Genomic DNA, 18,307 nt, shown 5'->3' on the forward strand with positions numbered 1-18,307 from the left:
TCTGGGGCTGGATTTTTTCAGTATTTAGAAGTGGGTTCACATAAGACCTCTGCTGAGGGTCGTGGCTTCAGTGAGACCAGTGGCTGGCACCTTCAGCCACCTCTGGGGACAACACACAAGGCCAAGCTGCCCCCTAGCTCCATTTCCCAGGGGAGGAAACCCGGGCTCTGAAAGCAGCCACCTTGGTGGCCCAGGTCACCAGGCAGCCTAGATTTCAGCCCAAGGACTCTAGAGCCCCATCCTGAGCCGTCTGCCCTCTGCCACATGCAGGATGCATGTGGCCAGAGCCCGGGGAGGTGGCACCACTCCTCCCTTCAGGCCTGCTGTGCTGGCTTCTCCGGGCGGTGTCGGGGAGCTCCTCCCTTCGCAGGGGCTGTCAACACTTTGGTCCAGCACCAAGAAACCTGCCATGAAGCGAGGCTCTGTTCCAGACACCTGTCGGGAGCTGGAACGTGGCCACTGCCCCACCTCGCCTTTCTTGCCCGGCCCCAGGTGTGCCTGCATCGACGTCCGACATGCACACAAAGCATCAAGGAAATGGACCCTGGAGATGGACGTGGCGCTCGTGCAGTACATCAACCGGCTATGCCGCCACCTTGCCATCACGCCCGCACGGCTCCACCCCCATGAGGTGTATCTGGATCCTGCAGATGCTGCCGACCCCAGAGTGGCCTGTCTCTTGAGTATGTGGGTCCTGGGGAAGTGGCTGTCAGGGACTGCCCCCAGGCTGCCTGGGGGCATCTCTTACGACAGTCCAGGGGGTTTAGAAAGACTAGATGTGGGATCCCTGGGTGGCTCAGCGGTTTGGCGCCTGCCTTTGGCCCAGGGCACGATCCTGGAGTCCCGGGATCGAGTCCCACGTCGGGCTCCCGGCATGGAGCCTGCTTCTCCTTTGCTTGTGTCTCTGCCTTTCTCTCTCTCTCTCTCTATGTCTATCATAAATAAATAAATAAATAATAATTAATTAATTAATTAATTAATAAAATAAATCTAAGAAAGAAAGACTAGATGTGCTTTTCGTGGCCATCGAGTGAGTCCTTAGGATCACCTGCTATGAACCATATGGGCAAAGAAGAGGGAGAAAGACACAAAGCTGTCATTGCAACTAAATTAAATGAGTGAGGCCTTCTCCGTGTTCCTGTAAGCAAGTGGCAAACAGGCATGCAGCCAGCTGGGAGGCTGTCACACCCAGGCCCCTGCCTAGAAGCCACCACCAGTGCCAGGCTGATGTTGGGAGGGAGCAGGGACCAGAGCCGGCAGCATGCCTTAGAGGCATTATCCTTGATCTCTAGAGAGCAGCATGTCTTTTAAAAGCTAGGAATGAAACGAACTAGGGGTGGTGGAAGGGGAGGAGGGCAGGAGGTGGGGGTGACTGGGTGGCGGGCACTGAGGGGGGGCACTTGACAGGATGAGCACTGGTTGTTATTCTGTATGTTGGCAAATTAAACACCAATAAAAAATAAATTTATTATTAAAAAAATAAAATAAAATAAAGGCTAGGAATGTTGGGCAGCCCGGGTGGCTCAGCGGTTTAGCGCCTACCTTCAGCCTAGGGCCTGGTCCTGGAGACCCAGGATCGAGTCCCACATCAGGCTCCCTGCATGGAGCCTGCTTCTCCCTCTGCCTGTGTTTCTACCTCTCTCTCTGCCTCTCATGAATAAATAAAATCTTAAAAAAAAAAAAAAACTAGGAATGCGCCTGCACACACACGTGCACACCCAAAAACAAATATTGTCCATAAATCCATCCCTGGAAGGTGACCCTTGTTACAACATGTTGACCATGATCCCCGGACCAGTTTCTGTGCCTGTGCACGCTTACCACGGGCAGCTCTTGAGTCTGTTCACCCTTGCTTGGCCACAAGTCCTGGCCCTTTGCTCTCTTCCAGATACTTGGAAGGTAGACATGGGCAAGAAATTGTTCTAATGTCTGTCTCTCACAGCTGGAGGGTAGACAAATGTGAGGCAAAACAAGACAATGTTCCTGTGTCTCAATGTCCTGGTCTTGACCTATGATGTTGCCTTAGGGGAAGCTGATGAAAGAAAGATGCACAGGACTGTGTACTATTTTTGCAAGTAACTAGAAGTCTAATTATTTCAAAATTGATGGTTAAAAATAGCATAGGATGCAGCCCTGGCATAAGCCTAAAGATAGGCTCAAGGAGCCATTGGAATCCCTGAGAGCTGAAGGCCTCCTGCATGGCCAGCCTGGGCCTCACCCTTTGTTTCTGCTTGGCACGGGCTCAGACAGATTGGGAGTCACTCACAGCATCTGTGGGTCGAAGGATAAAATCCCCTGCAGGATCCTCCTGCCCACCCCTACCTCCAATGACAGGGGTGACCTGAGTTTTTTCACAATCCAAGAGTCTCAGCCTGACTGCCCCTCATGCTCTGCAGATGTGCCCATCGAGAGCCTGCGCCTGCGCTTCGCCCTGCTCCAGTCCCTGAACACCACGCTGGAGACCTTCTTCCTGCCCCTGGTGGAGCTGCGCCAGACACCCATGTATGCCCACAGCATCGCAGCCCTGCTGAAGGAGGCCAAAGGTCAGCACCACACCCCACAGTTACCAGCCTGGGAGGACCCTCTCCCTACACGTAACATACATGTGTCCGGATTAACAGAGCCCGGAGTGGTGACTTCAGTTAATCCCTGAAAAATTAAATTTACTAAAGTTTGCAGGGGCACCTGGCTGGCTCTGTAAGAAGAGCATGTGACTCTCTTGGGGTCGTGAGTTCAAGCCCCACATTGGGTGTAGAGCTGACTTAAATTGGTCGGTTAAGTGTCCAGCTCTTAATCTCAGCTTAGGTCTTGATCGCAGGGCCATGAGTTCAAGCCCCACATTGGAGCCTACTTAAAAAAAAAAAAAAAAAAAGCGGTGGCTCTGATTCACTGTCTGCCCCCTGCATCCCAGAGATGATCATCATCAATAGCTGAGTACCTGTCCTTTCAGATTTTCCTGTTCACATACAAATAGACACACATGATACTTTTAAAAATCGAAAGTGGATGGTATCCTAGCCTATGTTATGTTCTGCACCTTCATCTTCTGGGGTTTTATTTTTCACCACTTCAGAAAATGCTACAGCAAGCCTCCTTGTACTTTATGTATTTCTGCCAGCAGGGTGCTTCCTGGGCATGACAGTCTGGGGCTTATGTGCTACCATTTGGGCCAGTACTGACAAAGTGTCCCCAGAAAGTCAGGGACCTGATGGGCATCCCAGGAGACCCCAGTCAGCCCAGAGGGGCAGCATGTCCTCCGCCAGGCCTTGGGCACAACAGGGAAGGCAGGCAGGCAGCCGCATCTGAGCCTCTGGCCCACATTACTCCCTTCAGGGCTGATCTTTTACGACACGAAGGTGACCGTCATGAATCGGGTCCTGAATGCCACAGTGCAGAGGACGGCTGACCATGCGGCCCCCGAGATCACTCTGGACCCACTGGAAATCGTGGGAGGTAAGATTAAGCAGAGCAAGAAAATGCAGAATGGCCATGGTTGAACAAAAGATGCAGTTGATTTGTTGCACATGAAAGAGGCCTGTAGAAGGGAGTCCAGACATTCATCTGGCTGCTTCTGTCCTCCTCCTTGAGTGTCCCAGCACGTGGCTCCCACCTTCAGGGTCCCCTGGTGAGCCTGCATCCTGGGCACAAGAGGAAGGAGGGAGGCAGAAGGAGCTCTCCACATCCTGGAGCTTCACCTCTCCTGCACGGCTCACTGGAGAGCTGGCACGAGGCCACAGCTAACGGTGTGGGGGGGCGGGTGGGATGTGAAGATTTGTTCTGGTTGACCATGGACTTGCTAGAGCTGGGGTCCCGGCATCAAATGAGAGGGGGCAGTGGCTCCTGAGGAGGCAGCCGGGTGGTGGCCATGGCATGTGAGCACACACACAGCATGGAGGGCACACACAGGAGGAAGTGAAAGAAGAGCATGGACCTGGGTGGGGGGTGCTCCCCTAGGGATAGAGAGGAGGCTGGGAGCCATGTGCCTGAGGCATAGAAGATACTCCAGGAACAGAGAGAAGGCAGGGTGCCTGGAGCAGGGGCAGGGAAAGGGCCAAGAAGTAGGCACAGGCCTGGGGAGCATCTGTCCTGGGTGTTAGAGCAGATGACAGTGCTGGAAGGGTTTCCCTGCTTCCTGTCTCTTTGCAGGGGAGATCAGAGCTTCGGAAAACTCGTACTTCTGCCAGGCTGCCCGGCAGCTGGCCTCGGTGTCGTCATCTCAGCTTTGCGTGAAGCTGGCTAGTGGTGGCGACCCCACCTACGCCTTCAACATCCGCTTTACTGGGGAGGAGGTCCACGGCACCAGTGAGTGTAGCCCCCACCCGGCTCCTTGCAGCCAGTTAGGGGCAGGGGGAGGGGGGCTTTTTCTTGAGAGTGTGAACATACCTGGGGTTATTTTTAGTCACCCAAAACAAATATTGTTTGTTATTTGGCCCCAGAGCCACCAGCCTGTCCAGGCCCTCCAGCCCCAGCCCCCAGGGACTTGCCCCGGCCTGGGCGGGAACCAGTGCTTGCCAGGGACTTCAGCCCAGCATCACCTGGGCTCAGGGACTGCACCTCTGATCAGTGCTGAGGGGCAACCATAGAGATGCCATCAGTGCAGGTTAGCCTCATCCCCTAAGCTCAGGGTTCAGCTGGGCCCTTGTGTGTCCCGTGAGAGACAGGGTGCTGGGGGAGCCCTTCTGTCGTTTCCCCGTGTGGTGATGAGGGATAACATCAGAAAATGCTCCCTGGTGACCCTTTAAGCCATGCTTAGTGAGCCCCAGACATTCAGGAAATACTTCCCACTCTGGATGAGAGACCCAGTTCTTCAGCCAGACGCAGCGGGAACGATGGCTGTTAGGGCAACTCCATCTCCCATCCCCATTCACATCCTTGCATCCCGTACTGGCAGGGCCTCCAGTCCTCTCAGAGTGCTCTTACCCACTGAGTACACAGAGTATGTCAGGCCCACCCTCAACACCTGCCCTTCCTCGGAGCACCAAGACTGCACAGGAGACTTGACTGATAGGGAAACTGGCACGCCAGCAGGTAGCTTCCCCAAGGTCAGGCAGGTGGCTAGGGCACAAACCCAGGTCTGTCTGATTCCACGGCCCAGCCCTTGGTGACTTCAGCAGGCAGAAATCTGCTTCCCCACCGAAGCTGAGTGAGGACATTTGTCCCTGAGCAGGTCCTCTGCCTGGCTCTGACCAAGCAGTGTGTCCACACAACTATCCTCAGAGCTTCCGCCCCTAGGGCACTGACGGGGGAGGCACAGAGAGAGAAGACCCAGCTACAGAGAGGAGTTGGCCAGAAAGCCAAAGGCACGTGTGGAGTTAGAATCACTGAGGACCACAGCCGCCTGTTGCCCTCTGCAGGCATCCCCGCATTAGTCTGGCAGTTAGACACTTAGAAGCTCTCTGAGCAGATCCTGAGCACTGAGGTGGTGGGGGGGCGGGGGGCAGAGTAAAATGGGTGGCCCTTGGTACAACCTATAGTGACAGATATGGGTCAGACAAGCCCGCAAATCAGTGTGAGCTTCTGGCTGCAGGAGGCGGCCCCCATGAGGGTCTGCATTTCATCTCCTTGAATCCTTGAAGCCAGCCCAGGATGTGGGTCCAGTTACTGTTCCTGTTTGATGGATTGGGTCACCAGAAAGTGATTTCCGGGGCCACCCAGCTAGTAAGTGGTACCATAGGACTTGACCCAAGGTCTCTCTGCCCTCGGGCAAATTTTCTGTCCCCTCTGGTACCGCTGCATCCAGGTCCAGCTGGGGATGGGGCCTGCAGGCAGGCTGAGCTGTGAGGGTCTCGATGCTGAGGGACCCCCTCTGTCCCACAGGTGGCTCTTTCAGGCACTTCCTGTGGCAGGTGTGTAAAGAGCTGCAGAGCTCCTCGCTGTCACTTCTGCTGCTATGCCCCAGCTCCGCTGTCAACAAGAACAAGGTAAGCTGCCCGAGGCCCAGGCAGCTCTGGGGTAGTGGCCCCGGGTTGGGTGTGTGTCGCCATCGGCCCTGCGTTCTCTCACTGCACCAGCAGGAGGGCTCTGGCTCAGGGGCGTGAGCTGGTGGTGCTTTCCTGCTGCCTATTGCAGACTCCTGTTCCCGGGCGGGAGCTCTGGTCAGTCACCTTGCCTCTGCTTCCATTCACAGGGCAAGTACATCCTGACCCCTAGCCCCATCACCTATGGGGAGGAGCAGCTGCTGCACTTCCTGGGCCAGTTGCTGGGGATTGCAATTCGAGCAGATGTCCCTCTTCCCCTGGACCTCCTGCCCTCCTTCTGGAAGACCTTGGTGGGGGAGCCCCTGGACCCTGAGCAAGACCTACAGGAAGCAGACATACTCACCTACAATTACGTCAAGAAATTTGAGAGTGTAAGTGCATAGTACATCCTGGGGACAGCAGAGCTCCAGAGCAGTGTCCCCCGGGCTCACCACTGCCTCTGCAGCCCGCTGTCCCCTGGTCCTCTGTGCCGCGGGAGCTCAGCCTTCTGCCTGAAGACCGATGGGGATCTCTCAAAGAACAGAAAGGAGCCTGAGCCATCTCTGCCAGCTTATGTCATAGGGACAGAAGCCCCTCTGGCTTCTTTTCCTGTTTGATAGCGGTGGAGTAGGAGTGACTGACATGCCATGACAGGCCTTCCAAAGACACAGGGGTGAAGGGTTCCGGCAGCTGACTGAGCGGAGGTCTGGGAGGGGAACTACTACTGGCAGACCCACTTTCGCTTTTAAGAACTTGGTTTCAGGGCCTCAGAGCCCAGATTGGCTCTTGGGGGTCACCTGAGATTGGCTGGGGAAGGGGTTGGGAACATGGCCCTCCTCCTCCTTGTGCTTGAGACACACAGAGGTAGCGAGAGCACAGCTGTCTGCACACACAGACCAGCCCCCGAGGGGCTGTGTGCTCAGTGCTCCGCCTGCCAGCTGGTCCGCAGTCATGGGGGCCTGCCGTGGGTCAGGCTCTGGGCTCTCACCTGGTATGTGAGGCCCTGTAACGGAGGGCTGTGTGTACATGTCCTCATGATGAGGCCAGAAGGGAGGGAGGCTCAGAGACAGCTGGCTGGGAACAGAGCCACCAGTGGAATCTAGGCCTGTCCAGCTAAAAAGCCTCCTCAAGTTAGAGACAGGGTGTGGGGGCACCTCTGCCCCAGCCCTCCCCTTGGAGGCCAACTGCCTGTGTTCATGGGGGAGGAGACTGTGTCTGAGGCCTGGCTGTAGCCTGCTCTCAACAGAGCCTCAGCCGAAGGAGGCCTTTTTGCCAGGTGCTCTGCTGTCCTCCCCTCAGCTACCACTTGAGAGCAGCCAGCACAAGGGAGCACCAAAGCCAGGCTTTGGTTGGCTTCTCAGCAGAAACGGGGATGACAGTGAGTTGTCTAAAGTCAAAGCAGTATGGCCCCCATGGGCTGGGGATCTATGAGTCTCTGCCAGGCACTGCTTTGAGAAGTCCTCCCAGTGCTGTGGGTAGCAGCAAGGGCCTGGGGCACACAGGGGATCTGAGATAGCATCCAGGAAGTCCAGCCAAGGCCTTTCTGAAGGGGTTGGGCAGAGCCTCAGAGGGTGCTGGGATAGCAAACTGTATCAGGATTGAGGCACACGAACCAAGAAGAAATATTCTGAATTTTGGGCATTTGTGCCTGTAGCCTTCACAGGTCTACTCTCCTCTGGGCCAGATCCAACCATCTCCTCGGTAGCCCAGCATGCACATCAATGTCTTTTGGACCCTAATTTTGGTTTTTAAAATGATTTGCTTTTAAAACTAAATATGGATAGATTTGGCTTCAGGCAAGGCTGAGTGGCATTAGCAGTAATTAGTTTCAATATGGCCCCCAATAGTACAAGATGTACCATCTCACAGTCACATCCACACCAGTGAAAGAAGGCTGCTGCTTCCAAATGGTAACAGAAAAAACCCGTGCAATTTGGGTCTCATTAGCCAGGCCTCGGCCACATACCCAACCCTGAATTCATGGCAACTCTGGGCAGGCCTGTGCCATGTGCACCTTCATAATGACCGAGGGTAGTCCCTGTCCAAACAGTGCCTGGGGTTTACCCAACTGGAGACTGGAGTTCCATCTTCCAGGGGACCTTGGGAGTGGGCCAGGCAGTTAGCCTCAGTCTTCCTCTGCCCTCCAGATCAACGACGAGACTGAGCTAGAGGCCCTGTGTGCCGAGATTGCCTCTCAGCACCTGGCCACCGAGAGCCCTGAGGGCCCCAACAAGCCATGCTGCAGGTTTACCTACCTAACCATGACGGGCGAGGAGGTGGAGCTGTGCAGCCGTGGCCGGCACATCCCTGTGGCGTGAGTGTGTGTGCACACAGTGGGGACAGACCAGTCTGGCTGAAGGGATGTCCCAGCAGCACCTGGACTGTGGCAGCCTGGGCTGGGGTGGGTGACAGATGGATGTCACCAGTTAGAGGAATGTGAAGCAGGACATGGGGTGCCAGCAAGGGTGGAATGTGTTCAACAAAAGGACTTTGTATTAAGAAAATTCCAGCTGTGAGGTGGGTGACACCCAGATGCAGGAGAGGAGTTCACGGGGTTCTCAGAACCAGGACATCCAGTGTCTGGGACCTCTGCTGGGTGGGTGTGGCCCTGAGACCCAGGGGCCACCCTGGCACTCTCCCTCACCAGGCCCCCTCCCTCACTGCCCCCCCCTCCCCCCGCACCTGCAGGTGGGAGAACAAGGACATCTATGCAGCAGCCATCCGGAGCCTACGGCTGCGGGAGCTACAGAACGCTGAGTGTGTGACGGCCGTGAGAGCAGGCCTGGGCGCCATCATCCCCTTGCAGCTGCTCACCACACTCAGCCCGCTGGAGATGGAGCTGCGTACCTGCGGCCTCCCTTATATCAATCTTGAGTTCCTCAAGGTCAGCAGCCTGGGTGGGCCGGGGAGTCAGGCTTTGGTAGCAGGGACCTGCCTGGTACTCCCTGTGTGCCAGGTGCTCTGTCCCCATGTGTGGGGGAGCCATGCCCACCCCCCCTCACAGTTGAGTAAGCCAAAGCTTAGCAGAAGTCACCTTGGAGCATGTGGCAGGGTCAGCTTCACACCCAGATCACTGGCCTTCAGGCCCATGTCTTCAGCCACATCCCAAGGTGGAGGCCATTCTTGCAGAGCCCCATCCATGCCCCAACCAGCTTCTCCCGGGCTGGGCCCTGGCCTCCCAGGGTTCCTTCTTTCCAGCTGTAAGACCTTGCCCGAGTGACTTCCCATCCAGGGGGAACGGTGACAGGACCTGCCTCCCCCCACCCCCGTGTCCATGGGGTAACCTTGGTCGAGCCTCCCTGCCTGCACTTCAGTGCAGTCACCCAAACAGGTGGCTTGGCCTAGGGAGGTCCTGGGTCTGCTTACATCTTGGGGGGCCTTTCTTCCTCAGGCCCACACCATGTACCAAGTGGGGCTGATGGAGACTGATCAGCACATTGAGTTCTTCTGGGGGGCGCTAGAGACGTTTGCCCAGGAGGAGCTGTGCAAGTTTATCAAGTTTGCCTGCAACCAGGAGCGCATCCCATTCACCTGCCCCTGCAAAGATGGGGGCCCTGACACAGCCCACGTGCCCCCCTACCCCATGAAGATTGCTCCCCCAGATGGCACAGCAGGTACTGGCCTCACCTCAGCATGTTCCAAGTGGGGACACACAGGCCCTGTGGGAGGAAGGGTGAGGGGCAGGTGCCATGTGCCTCTCAAACCTAACCTTGGCCAAGAGTCAGTACAGGCCTAAGGTTGACATATTCTGATACTTAAAACATTTCTGGATTTTCAGCTTTTTAAATTTTCCAACTTTTTAAAAAAGATTTTATTTATGTATTAATGAGAGAGACAGAGCGCGGCAGACACAGGCAGAGGGAGAAGCAGGCTCCCTACAAGGAACCTGATGTGGGACTCGATCCCGGATCCAGAGATCCCGCCCTGAGCTGAAGGCAGATGCTCAGTCGCTGAGCCACCCAGGCATCCCTCCAATTTTTAAATGTAGGAAAAATAAAATAAAAACCTCTGCTGGCCAAACAAACCTATGTACTACCAGACTCCCTCACAAGTCAGCAGTGTGGTGCCTGTGCTGTACAACGGTTGTGTCTGCCATTCTCTCCTCGGAAATCTTTTGCCCCCGCCCTGCCTCTCCTCCTGCTGGGCCTTGGGGTTGGTTTAGAGCTGCCCAGAGAAGGCCTCTCTGGGATCGTAACCCAGCCTCCTAATACTGGCCTGGCGGGGTTTTTTGCAGGTTCCCCAGACTCTCGCTACATCCGAGTGGAGACCTGCATGTTCATGATCAAACTTCCCCAGTACTCCTCTCTGGAAATCATGCTGGAGAAACTTCGTTGTGCCATTCACTACCGTGAAGACCCCCTAAGTGGCTGAGGGAAGGGAACCCCAGAGTGAATCCGTCACTGAGGCACCACTCCGCCGGCTTGGGAAGCCTGCCACTGAGGGCACGTCTCTCCAGGCCCTACGTGAGGAGTTGGCGACATTTTGCTTTTCTGAACTTCTGTCCACATTCCAGGGCTTCCTGGAAGACTTAACCTTTTGTATTTGTATGTTTCGTGATGGGTTGGTTCTTTTACTACCTGTTTGTGGTATGTTTGTAGGATAGCTTAGTTCCCAGGCAGCCTGTGTCTCATTTGATCTTCCTGGACATTGTCTTTCATGGCCACTGGATTCTGATGCTGAAAGGCCCCCGTTAGTTCCACATCGTGGAACCACCCAGCAGGGTGGGGGGGTAGGGGTGAGATGCCAATGGCCACACACAGCATCCTGTTCTCTGCAGAGCATCTTCACAACTAAGCCTGTGGCGCTGCCTCTCCTGCCTTGAGCTGGTTGATCCTGGACGCAGCTCCTGCAGCCCTCCTTGCATCTTGAGGTGGCCGGGTCAGTTACTCAGACATGGGAGGCTTACACCGGGAAAGCTTCCGGTGTTAATCTTCTGGCTCTGGAATGTGGTTCATCGGCTGTATTTTTCTGAGGAAAAGCCCCCGGTGGTTCCCCCATCTCTTCTCCCCCCAGACAACTCTCAGCTGTCCCTTCTGGGCCTCTGGTCTGACAGTTCCCTGCTGCATGTTCTCGGAAGCCCACAGGTCCATCCTAACCCTAGCGCATAGCCAGGTGTGTCTAGCTCCAGGAGCAGAGGGGGACACTACAAGGAGGAGGGACAGTGCTCGAGTGGGGCCTTTTTCAGAGATTCTGAACAGGAAAGCACATGATTCAAGCCAACCCACCGTTTTGTACTCAGAAGCAGCCCACCCTCACCATAGTGTTTGTGAACGGGCCTCACCCCATTTTAAAAAGAGCTGACTGAGGTGCTCTGCTTAATTCAGGGTAAACTTCAGTGACTAAGACCTTCCAAGGCCCACTGTGGGGTCATTCTGCCCCTTGGGCCAGACCCACCCCAACCCCCCTTGCCACCCCGTGTGAGCGTGTGTGCCAGGGCTGAGCTGCTCCAGGCTCACCCACTACCCCCAGTGCATTCGTGGCCCAAACAGGTCTTTGTCCGATGGTACTTTGTTCACAAGCAGCATATGCCATCTTGTTGGACACTGTCATTTCGGGCCCTGCCAGTTCTCATGGAATTGCATCACTGTATTTATTGTATAATATTGTGAATACTGAAAGTTTGGAGTGCGTGCTGACTAGAAGGCTCTGGAGTGTGAATGCTGGGGAGAGAAAGCTGTGCTTCTTTCTCTGCTGTGGCCCTGGCCTGTCAGAAAGATGTATGGATTTTAGAGTTAGAGCCATTAGGATCCATCTCCTCCCTCTTATTCTTAGGAAATGCATAAAGGACCATTAAGAGAAGTGATTCCCCAACCTAAGGAAAAGCTAAAACCGGATTAATCCTTCTGGCTGCATTGGTTACATTTGATGCAGGAGCAGTCCGGTATGGAGGTGAGCGCCTGCAAGCAGTTTCCCTGCTTGAAAGGAAGAGGGTTGGCTGCTGCCTTCTAGCGGTGAGAGCCCCATTGAGTGGGGGTCACACCAGGATGTAGTCCTGACAAGGATCCTCTTATTTCTGCATAACGAAAGAGCCTCTGGATTAGAAGACGTGGTTCTTCCTCTCTGTATTTTTACATTCTTGGTCCCTTCCAATCCTTCCCATCCCTTGAATGGACTCAGAATTGTCAGCTACCTCCCCAAAGGGGGTTTGGGAAGCTTCTTTTGGCCCATCACTTGGTGACAGCTGTGAGTGAGATGCTGCTGCTAACATGACTGCTTCTCCCAGAGAGCACATTGAGAGGTCCAGACCGATTCAAACCTTGGCCCGAAAAAAAAAAAAGAAAGAAAAGAAAAAAAAAAAAAAAAGAAAAAAAAAGTGTGCTGTAAAGTTACTTGATGTATATTTATTATAATTATTTATGGTTGCATTTAACAAAGTTTTCATTCAGTTTGATGCTATTTACACCATTGCTGTGTAAAGGAAGCTCACTACAGGAAAAAAGTCGCACCAATAAATAACCTTCATCTAATTTTGATCTACCTGAAGAGTTGTGTGATCATCTACTCACTGAAAAGACTCAGAGGCTGACAGGCTTAGGTGGCTGTGCTACTGAAGTGCTGGCCAGTGTTTGGGAATTTGGCCTCCGCACTTGATGTGATTCTTACTCCATCATGCTTATAAACTACCCCTTCCTCCCATTTGACTCTTTGAGGCTGGTTTTCAGATAGGAAGTGTGATTAAAGGGATGGAAATCCAAAGTTGGAGCTAAACCTAACTGCATGTTCTGTCCTCTGCTCATAGTGGAGCTCTTGTATAGCCTCTTATGCCAGTGTGAGGATTTTCCTCAAGTGGATCATTGCATTGGAAGAGTCTAGGCCATTCTTAGACCACATATCCTCCCTTGGGAGCTGCCAGTGGACTTATCTACTATCTACTGTATGGGAAATGCAGAGAAGATAAAAAGACTTCGTGCTGCTTTCCTAAGATCCATGGTTCTGTCCTCTTCTTGCACAACTGTCCCTTGCCACCCCCAAAGGGAACCCTGTGGTCTGCATTCAGGAAAATCCAGTCTCCTTGACCTGCTTATCAACTCTTCCTGCTCCATGGGAATCCTCACACAGACCCACTTAATTCTTCTTCCTTTGATCGTACCTTACTTGTACTTAATAAATGCTAACTTTTAGTGGAAGTGTCCCACCTATGTCTTTATTATAGGAAGAGCAAGAGTCCTCTTGGATGAGGAACAAGCAACTTTTCCTTCTGTCTGTTGCCTCAGGGTGCTAGAAACAGCAAAAACAACCACTCACGGCTAAGAGAAGACATCTGTGGGACGAGAGAAACTGGGGAGTGAGGTGCCTCAACTGGAGACACCTTGCTGAGCACAGCAATGATTCTCCTCTCCAGAATGGCTGAGGCCATCTTTTTAAAAAAGAGTTCCTTCTTTTAAAAAAGCAAGTATATTCAAAACTACATTATCCAATAATAGATGGCATCCATCCTCATTAGTCATCAGGGAAATGCATAATAAAATCACAACAAAATCTTTACAGCCACCACCAAAAAGGGCTAGAAAGACAATACTATGGTTGGGGGAATATGTGGAACCAACCACATACTGATGTGGGGAAGGTAACCTACAATTCCTTTGGAAAACTGGTACCCTCCGCTACACATCCCCTAAAGCCAGCAATCTCCTAGGTGTAATTCAACAGAATACATACACATGTTCACCAAAATCCGTGTATAGAATGTTCACAGCAGTAATAGTAATAGCCACATTGGCACACACCGGAATACTGTAGAGGAAGGAAAGCAAACAATTGCTACATGCAACCATGTGAATAAGTCATAAACACGGTGTTCAACAAAAGAAATCAAGCATTAGATCAATATTAAATCATTTAATAATGAAAATGGTGAAAAGTAACTGATCTATTTTAACATTAAAAGTCAAGATAGTGGTTGTCTTGGGTCCCAGAGGAGAATGGGAGTCTGAGGGGTGTTCTGGTGTCTTGGTTAATGTTTTTAATATGGGTGGTGAGGACAGATTATGTGTTCACAGTGAGCTGCATACTACCATGCACTTTTCTATAGGGATGTGCTACTGTATGGATAGTTTCTGAAAAATACAAGTACTCCAGGGCCCCTGGCTACTTCAGTAGAGTATGCCACTCTTGCTCTAAGGGTCAAGTTTAAGCCCCATGTTGGGCGTGGTGTGCCTACTTAAAAAACAAAACAAAACAAAATCCCAATGCCTCAGTGTCCTTCCACCACCACCATAAAATACAGGTATACCAAAATGGGAACATCAAGAATTAAAAGCACACATTCTCTCATCATGAAACAAATCCTTTCAATCCACAATTTGTGAAAGAACAACTATTGGAAGAATAAATGACTTAACAGCACTTCATGGGAAGCAATCTTATTTGTACCTTCCTCAAAAAAATGAAACACTGTAAAAGGAAGAAGGAATCAGAGGCCCCATGTGCCAGGAGAAAAAAAAAAAAGATTGTAAATTCATGTTAAGGTGCAGAAGTTCAACCCCATCACCCTGAAGAAAGCCAGAAGTCCTACTCAGGAGAAACCACCTGAGCAGCTGAGACTCCAGCCCCACCCTAGGCTTACACAGCAGCCTGGAAGACCCTTTCTTGGACTCAGACAGCTACAGATTCTGACAGCAGGAGCTCTCCAGTGAAAATACCAGCCTGTTGCCCTACAGTGAACAGTTAAGGAAGCTTCTCATTTTTAGTGACCCAGTCTTAGAGACAGTCAAGGAACAGATTTGAGGAAAAGTCTATAATACACCAAAACAAAAATTACAGAGTTGAACAAGGTATCTAAGAAATAACTATGGCACAAAGTATGAGAACAGGTAGTGCATCAGGATGTCTGGCTGGCTCAATGAAGCATGCAACTCTTGGTCATGTTGTGAATTTGAGTCCCACACTGAATGTAGAGATTACTTAAAAAAAAAAACAAAAAACAAAAAACCTTTAAAGTACTGCACCCATTGAGTAAAAGGCTGTGGAGAGAATAAAAGGTTTTGGAAATATCAGAAACATTTAATGTAAGGATGAAAGGATAAAGTTGAACTCTCCCATAAAGTAGGGTAAAAAGACTATGAAAGAAAAAAAGGGATCAAAGAGGGCCAACATCCAACTATCATTGGAATTCTGCAAAGAAAAAATGAGAGAAACTACCAAAATAACACAAGATAATTCTGAAAAACAAGAGGTCACAAGTTTCCAAAGTGCTAAGTGTCCAGCTCTTTAAATGGAAAAAATCCATACAGACATACAAGGGAAAGTCTTTAAATACCACATCCTGGGATCCCTGGGTGGCACAGCGGTTTGGCGCCTGCCTTTGGCCCAGGGCGCGATCCTGGAGACCCGGGATCGAATCCCACACCGGGCTCCCGGTGCATGGAGCCTGCTTCTCCCTCTGCCTGTGTCTCTGCCTCTCTCTGTGTGACTATCATAAATAAATAAAAATTAAAAAAAATAAATAAATACCACATCCTAAAAAGCTTCAAGGGGAAAAATTACATCCAAATCAGAATTGGCATCAGGGTTTATGACAATCTAAAAGGTAATGCTTTCAGGACTCTTCCAATTCTTACCATGATAGATAAACAGAAACGAGACTTAACCTCCCCACTTTAACAACTAAAATTAAAAAACCTGATGTGGGGCACCTGGGTGGCTCAGTTCACATGTCCGACTTGATCTCCGCTCAAGTCTTAACCTCAGGCTCCACACTTGGGTGTGGCGCTTTACTTAAAAAATGATCTGGGGGCGCCTGGCTGGCTCAGTCATGACAGCATATGATTCTCGAAATCAGAGTCATGAGTTCAAACCCCATTTCTGAAATTAAAAAATCTAGGGGGAGGGGCAAGATGGTCCCACCAACTTACCTAGATAACTTTCAAAAGATCCTGAACACCTACAAATTTGACCTGAGATTTAAAGAGAGAACAGCCGGAACGCTACAGAGAAAAGTTTTCGCTTCTAATGAGGTAGGAAGGCAAAAAAAAAAAAAAAAAAAAAAAATGGGGAAGGGGAACTGCAACCATCAGGGCTAAAGCAGAGCCGTTGAAAGCCTCCCAGGGTAGGAAAGCCCAGCCCTGGAGATGTGGGAATTTTAAAAATCCATGCCGGAGTTTTCCCTGACAGAAAAGTGGTTAGCAGGGAAATCCGGCAGAATCGCAAGAGGGGCAGTGAAGCCTCAACATTCCAGGAAGGAATGTTAAGAGGAGGGGCGCCCAGGGGAAAGCTCACTGCAAACTGTGGTCCCATATTGGTAAAGGGCTGGAGCGCCGCAACCCTCTGGGGCATTTGGGAGAAGCCAGTCGGTTAGGTGGGCCAGCTCCGGAGCGGCCTTTACACTAGATCCCAGCAATGGATGGAGGTGGCTGTACCCTGTTCCCTTCGGGAGAGGCGGTGCCTGGGAGCCCGGGTCCAGCAACATGGCCCCAGAACCCAGGCAACCCAAATGGGCAAACCCGGTGATCTTCCATTCCCCTGGGATAGGCGGAAGCAGGGAGGGCACAGGAAAGGGAGAACTCTTCTGCCACTGGGCCCACCACAAGCTGTGATTAGTGCACCTGCACTGGCCCTGGAGCATCTAGACCAGTGCAGACTGGGAGACTGCAGGTAGTTACTTGCAGGAACCTCGACTCCAAAGCTGAAAATCTGGCCACTGCCAGTTTTTTTTCCCCTCTTTGTTTCACCTTGTGCTTGGGAGAGGCAGGACCTCTGGGGAACAAAAGTCTCACAGCAGCTTATACTGAGCCCAGCACCTGGCAAGGGGTGGGACATCTCCCAGTCACTCGCACCTAAGAATCAGCACAGCAGACGCCTCCCCCAGAAGAACTGTTAGAAGTTACAAGGAAAGACCAAGTTTGGGAAGCCTGGGTAGCTCAGCGGTTGAGCGTCTGCCTTCAGCTCAGGTCGTGATCTTGGAGACCTGGGATCAAGTCCCACATCAGGCTCCCCACATGGAGCCTGCTTCTCCCTCTGCCTCTCCCTGTATCTCTGACTTTCTTTCTCTGTGTCTCTCATGAGTAAATAAAATCTTAAAAAAAAACAAAACAAAAAAAAAAAAACAAACAAACAAAAAAAAAAAACCAAGTTTACTGAACAAGCAGTACTGGAAAGCTCCAGGACTGAGGGAAAATAGTATATAGAACTAGAGGGTTCTTTTTTTTTTTTTCTTTTTCCATTATGACTCGTTTTCATATCAGACTAAAATTTTCCAATATTTTTTCTCTTTTCCCACCTTAACTGCAATACTTTACCAACTATTTTAAGTTTTTTCCTTTTTCCTTTCATATTTCTAAAATTACATCTTAGGAATCCCTGGGTGGCGCAGCGGTTTAGCGCCTGCCTTTGGCCCAGGGCACGATCCTGGAGACCCGGGATCGAATCCCACGTCGGGGTCTCGGTGCATGGAGCCTGCTTCTCCCTCTGCCTATGTCTCTGCGTCTCTCTCTCTCTCTGTGTGACTATCATAAATAAAAAAATAAAAATTTAAAAAAAAGATGGAGTTTTAAATAAATAAATTAAAATAAAATAAAATTACGTCTTAGATATATTTTTCACTTCTGGATCCCCTTCAACATATTCAATTTAATTTTGGCAGGTATACAAGATATGGGTATTTGTTTTCTGTTTTTTCTGCCTAGTTTTTTTTCTTATAATGGTCCTGCCTAACAAGCCAAAATATACCCAGAAACAAGTGGAACACCGTGCTGGTTCATTCTGTGAGATATATTCTCTCTTCCTTCCCATTCTGCTCCCCTCTCGTTTATGTTTTTGTGGTCAATGTTGGGGCTTTATATAATATTGCTGGTTTATATAAATGTGGGATTGAGCATTTTGTACATACAGAACAAAATACACTCAGAACCAAGAGGATCACCCTAGTCTAGGAACCCTCAGGTAGGCTACATTCTCTCTCCACTACCACTTCCTCACCATCACTATCCCCCCCACCTTTTTACTCTCTTTTCTTTTTTCTTCTTCTTTGTTTTTGGTTTTTGGCTTGTTATTTTTATTACATTGTTTTAAAATTTTTCACTTGAGTGGTCCTTTTGTTTTATTTTATTCTATTCTTTTTCTTTTATTTTCTGGTCTCTGACCTCTTCGGAAACATCTAGGGTGTATTTTACTTAGGGTGTGGTTGATATTTTTTGCTCAGCCCGCTCATACAGCCACTCTGCATTGGACAAAATGACTAGAAGGAAGAATTCACCACAAAAGAAGGAATCGGAAACAATGCTCTCTGCCACAGAGTTACAGAATTTGGATTTCAATACCATGTCAGAAAGTTAATTCAGAAGTATAACTTATAAACTACTGGTGGCTCTGGAAAAAGCATAAAGGACTCTAGAGATTTCATTACTGCAGAA

General features: G+C 50.8%; 1 protein-coding gene across 7 annotated transcripts in view; it reads left to right on the plus strand.

Annotated features, from left to right (window-relative positions):
• Nucleotides 1-12,424, plus strand: part of HECTD4 (HECT domain E3 ubiquitin protein ligase 4) — a 184,963-nt gene extending 172,539 nt beyond the window's left edge. For all 7 annotated transcript variants that reach the window (XM_041728411.1, XM_041728412.1, XM_041728415.1 and 4 more), the window contains 10 exons: nucleotides 493-683; nucleotides 2,397-2,543; nucleotides 3,334-3,453; nucleotides 4,147-4,302; nucleotides 5,818-5,921; nucleotides 6,128-6,349; nucleotides 8,105-8,271; nucleotides 8,646-8,841; nucleotides 9,349-9,571; nucleotides 10,192-12,424. In XM_041728411.1, coding sequence (XP_041584345.1) covers nucleotides 493-683; nucleotides 2,397-2,543; nucleotides 3,334-3,453; nucleotides 4,147-4,302; nucleotides 5,818-5,921; nucleotides 6,128-6,349; nucleotides 8,105-8,271; nucleotides 8,646-8,841; nucleotides 9,349-9,571; nucleotides 10,192-10,328 — 1,663 coding nt within the window. In that variant the 3' untranslated portion in view covers nucleotides 10,329-12,424. The remainder of the gene's footprint in view (nucleotides 1-492; nucleotides 684-2,396; nucleotides 2,544-3,333; nucleotides 3,454-4,146; nucleotides 4,303-5,817; nucleotides 5,922-6,127; nucleotides 6,350-8,104; nucleotides 8,272-8,645; nucleotides 8,842-9,348; nucleotides 9,572-10,191) is intronic.
• Nucleotides 12,425-18,307: the final 5,883 nt, after the last annotated feature.

The sequence above is a fragment of the Vulpes lagopus genome, chromosome 14, assembly GCF_018345385.1.
Source record: "Vulpes lagopus strain Blue_001 chromosome 14, ASM1834538v1, whole genome shotgun sequence".
Lineage (NCBI taxonomy): Eukaryota > Metazoa > Chordata > Mammalia > Carnivora > Canidae > Vulpes > Vulpes lagopus.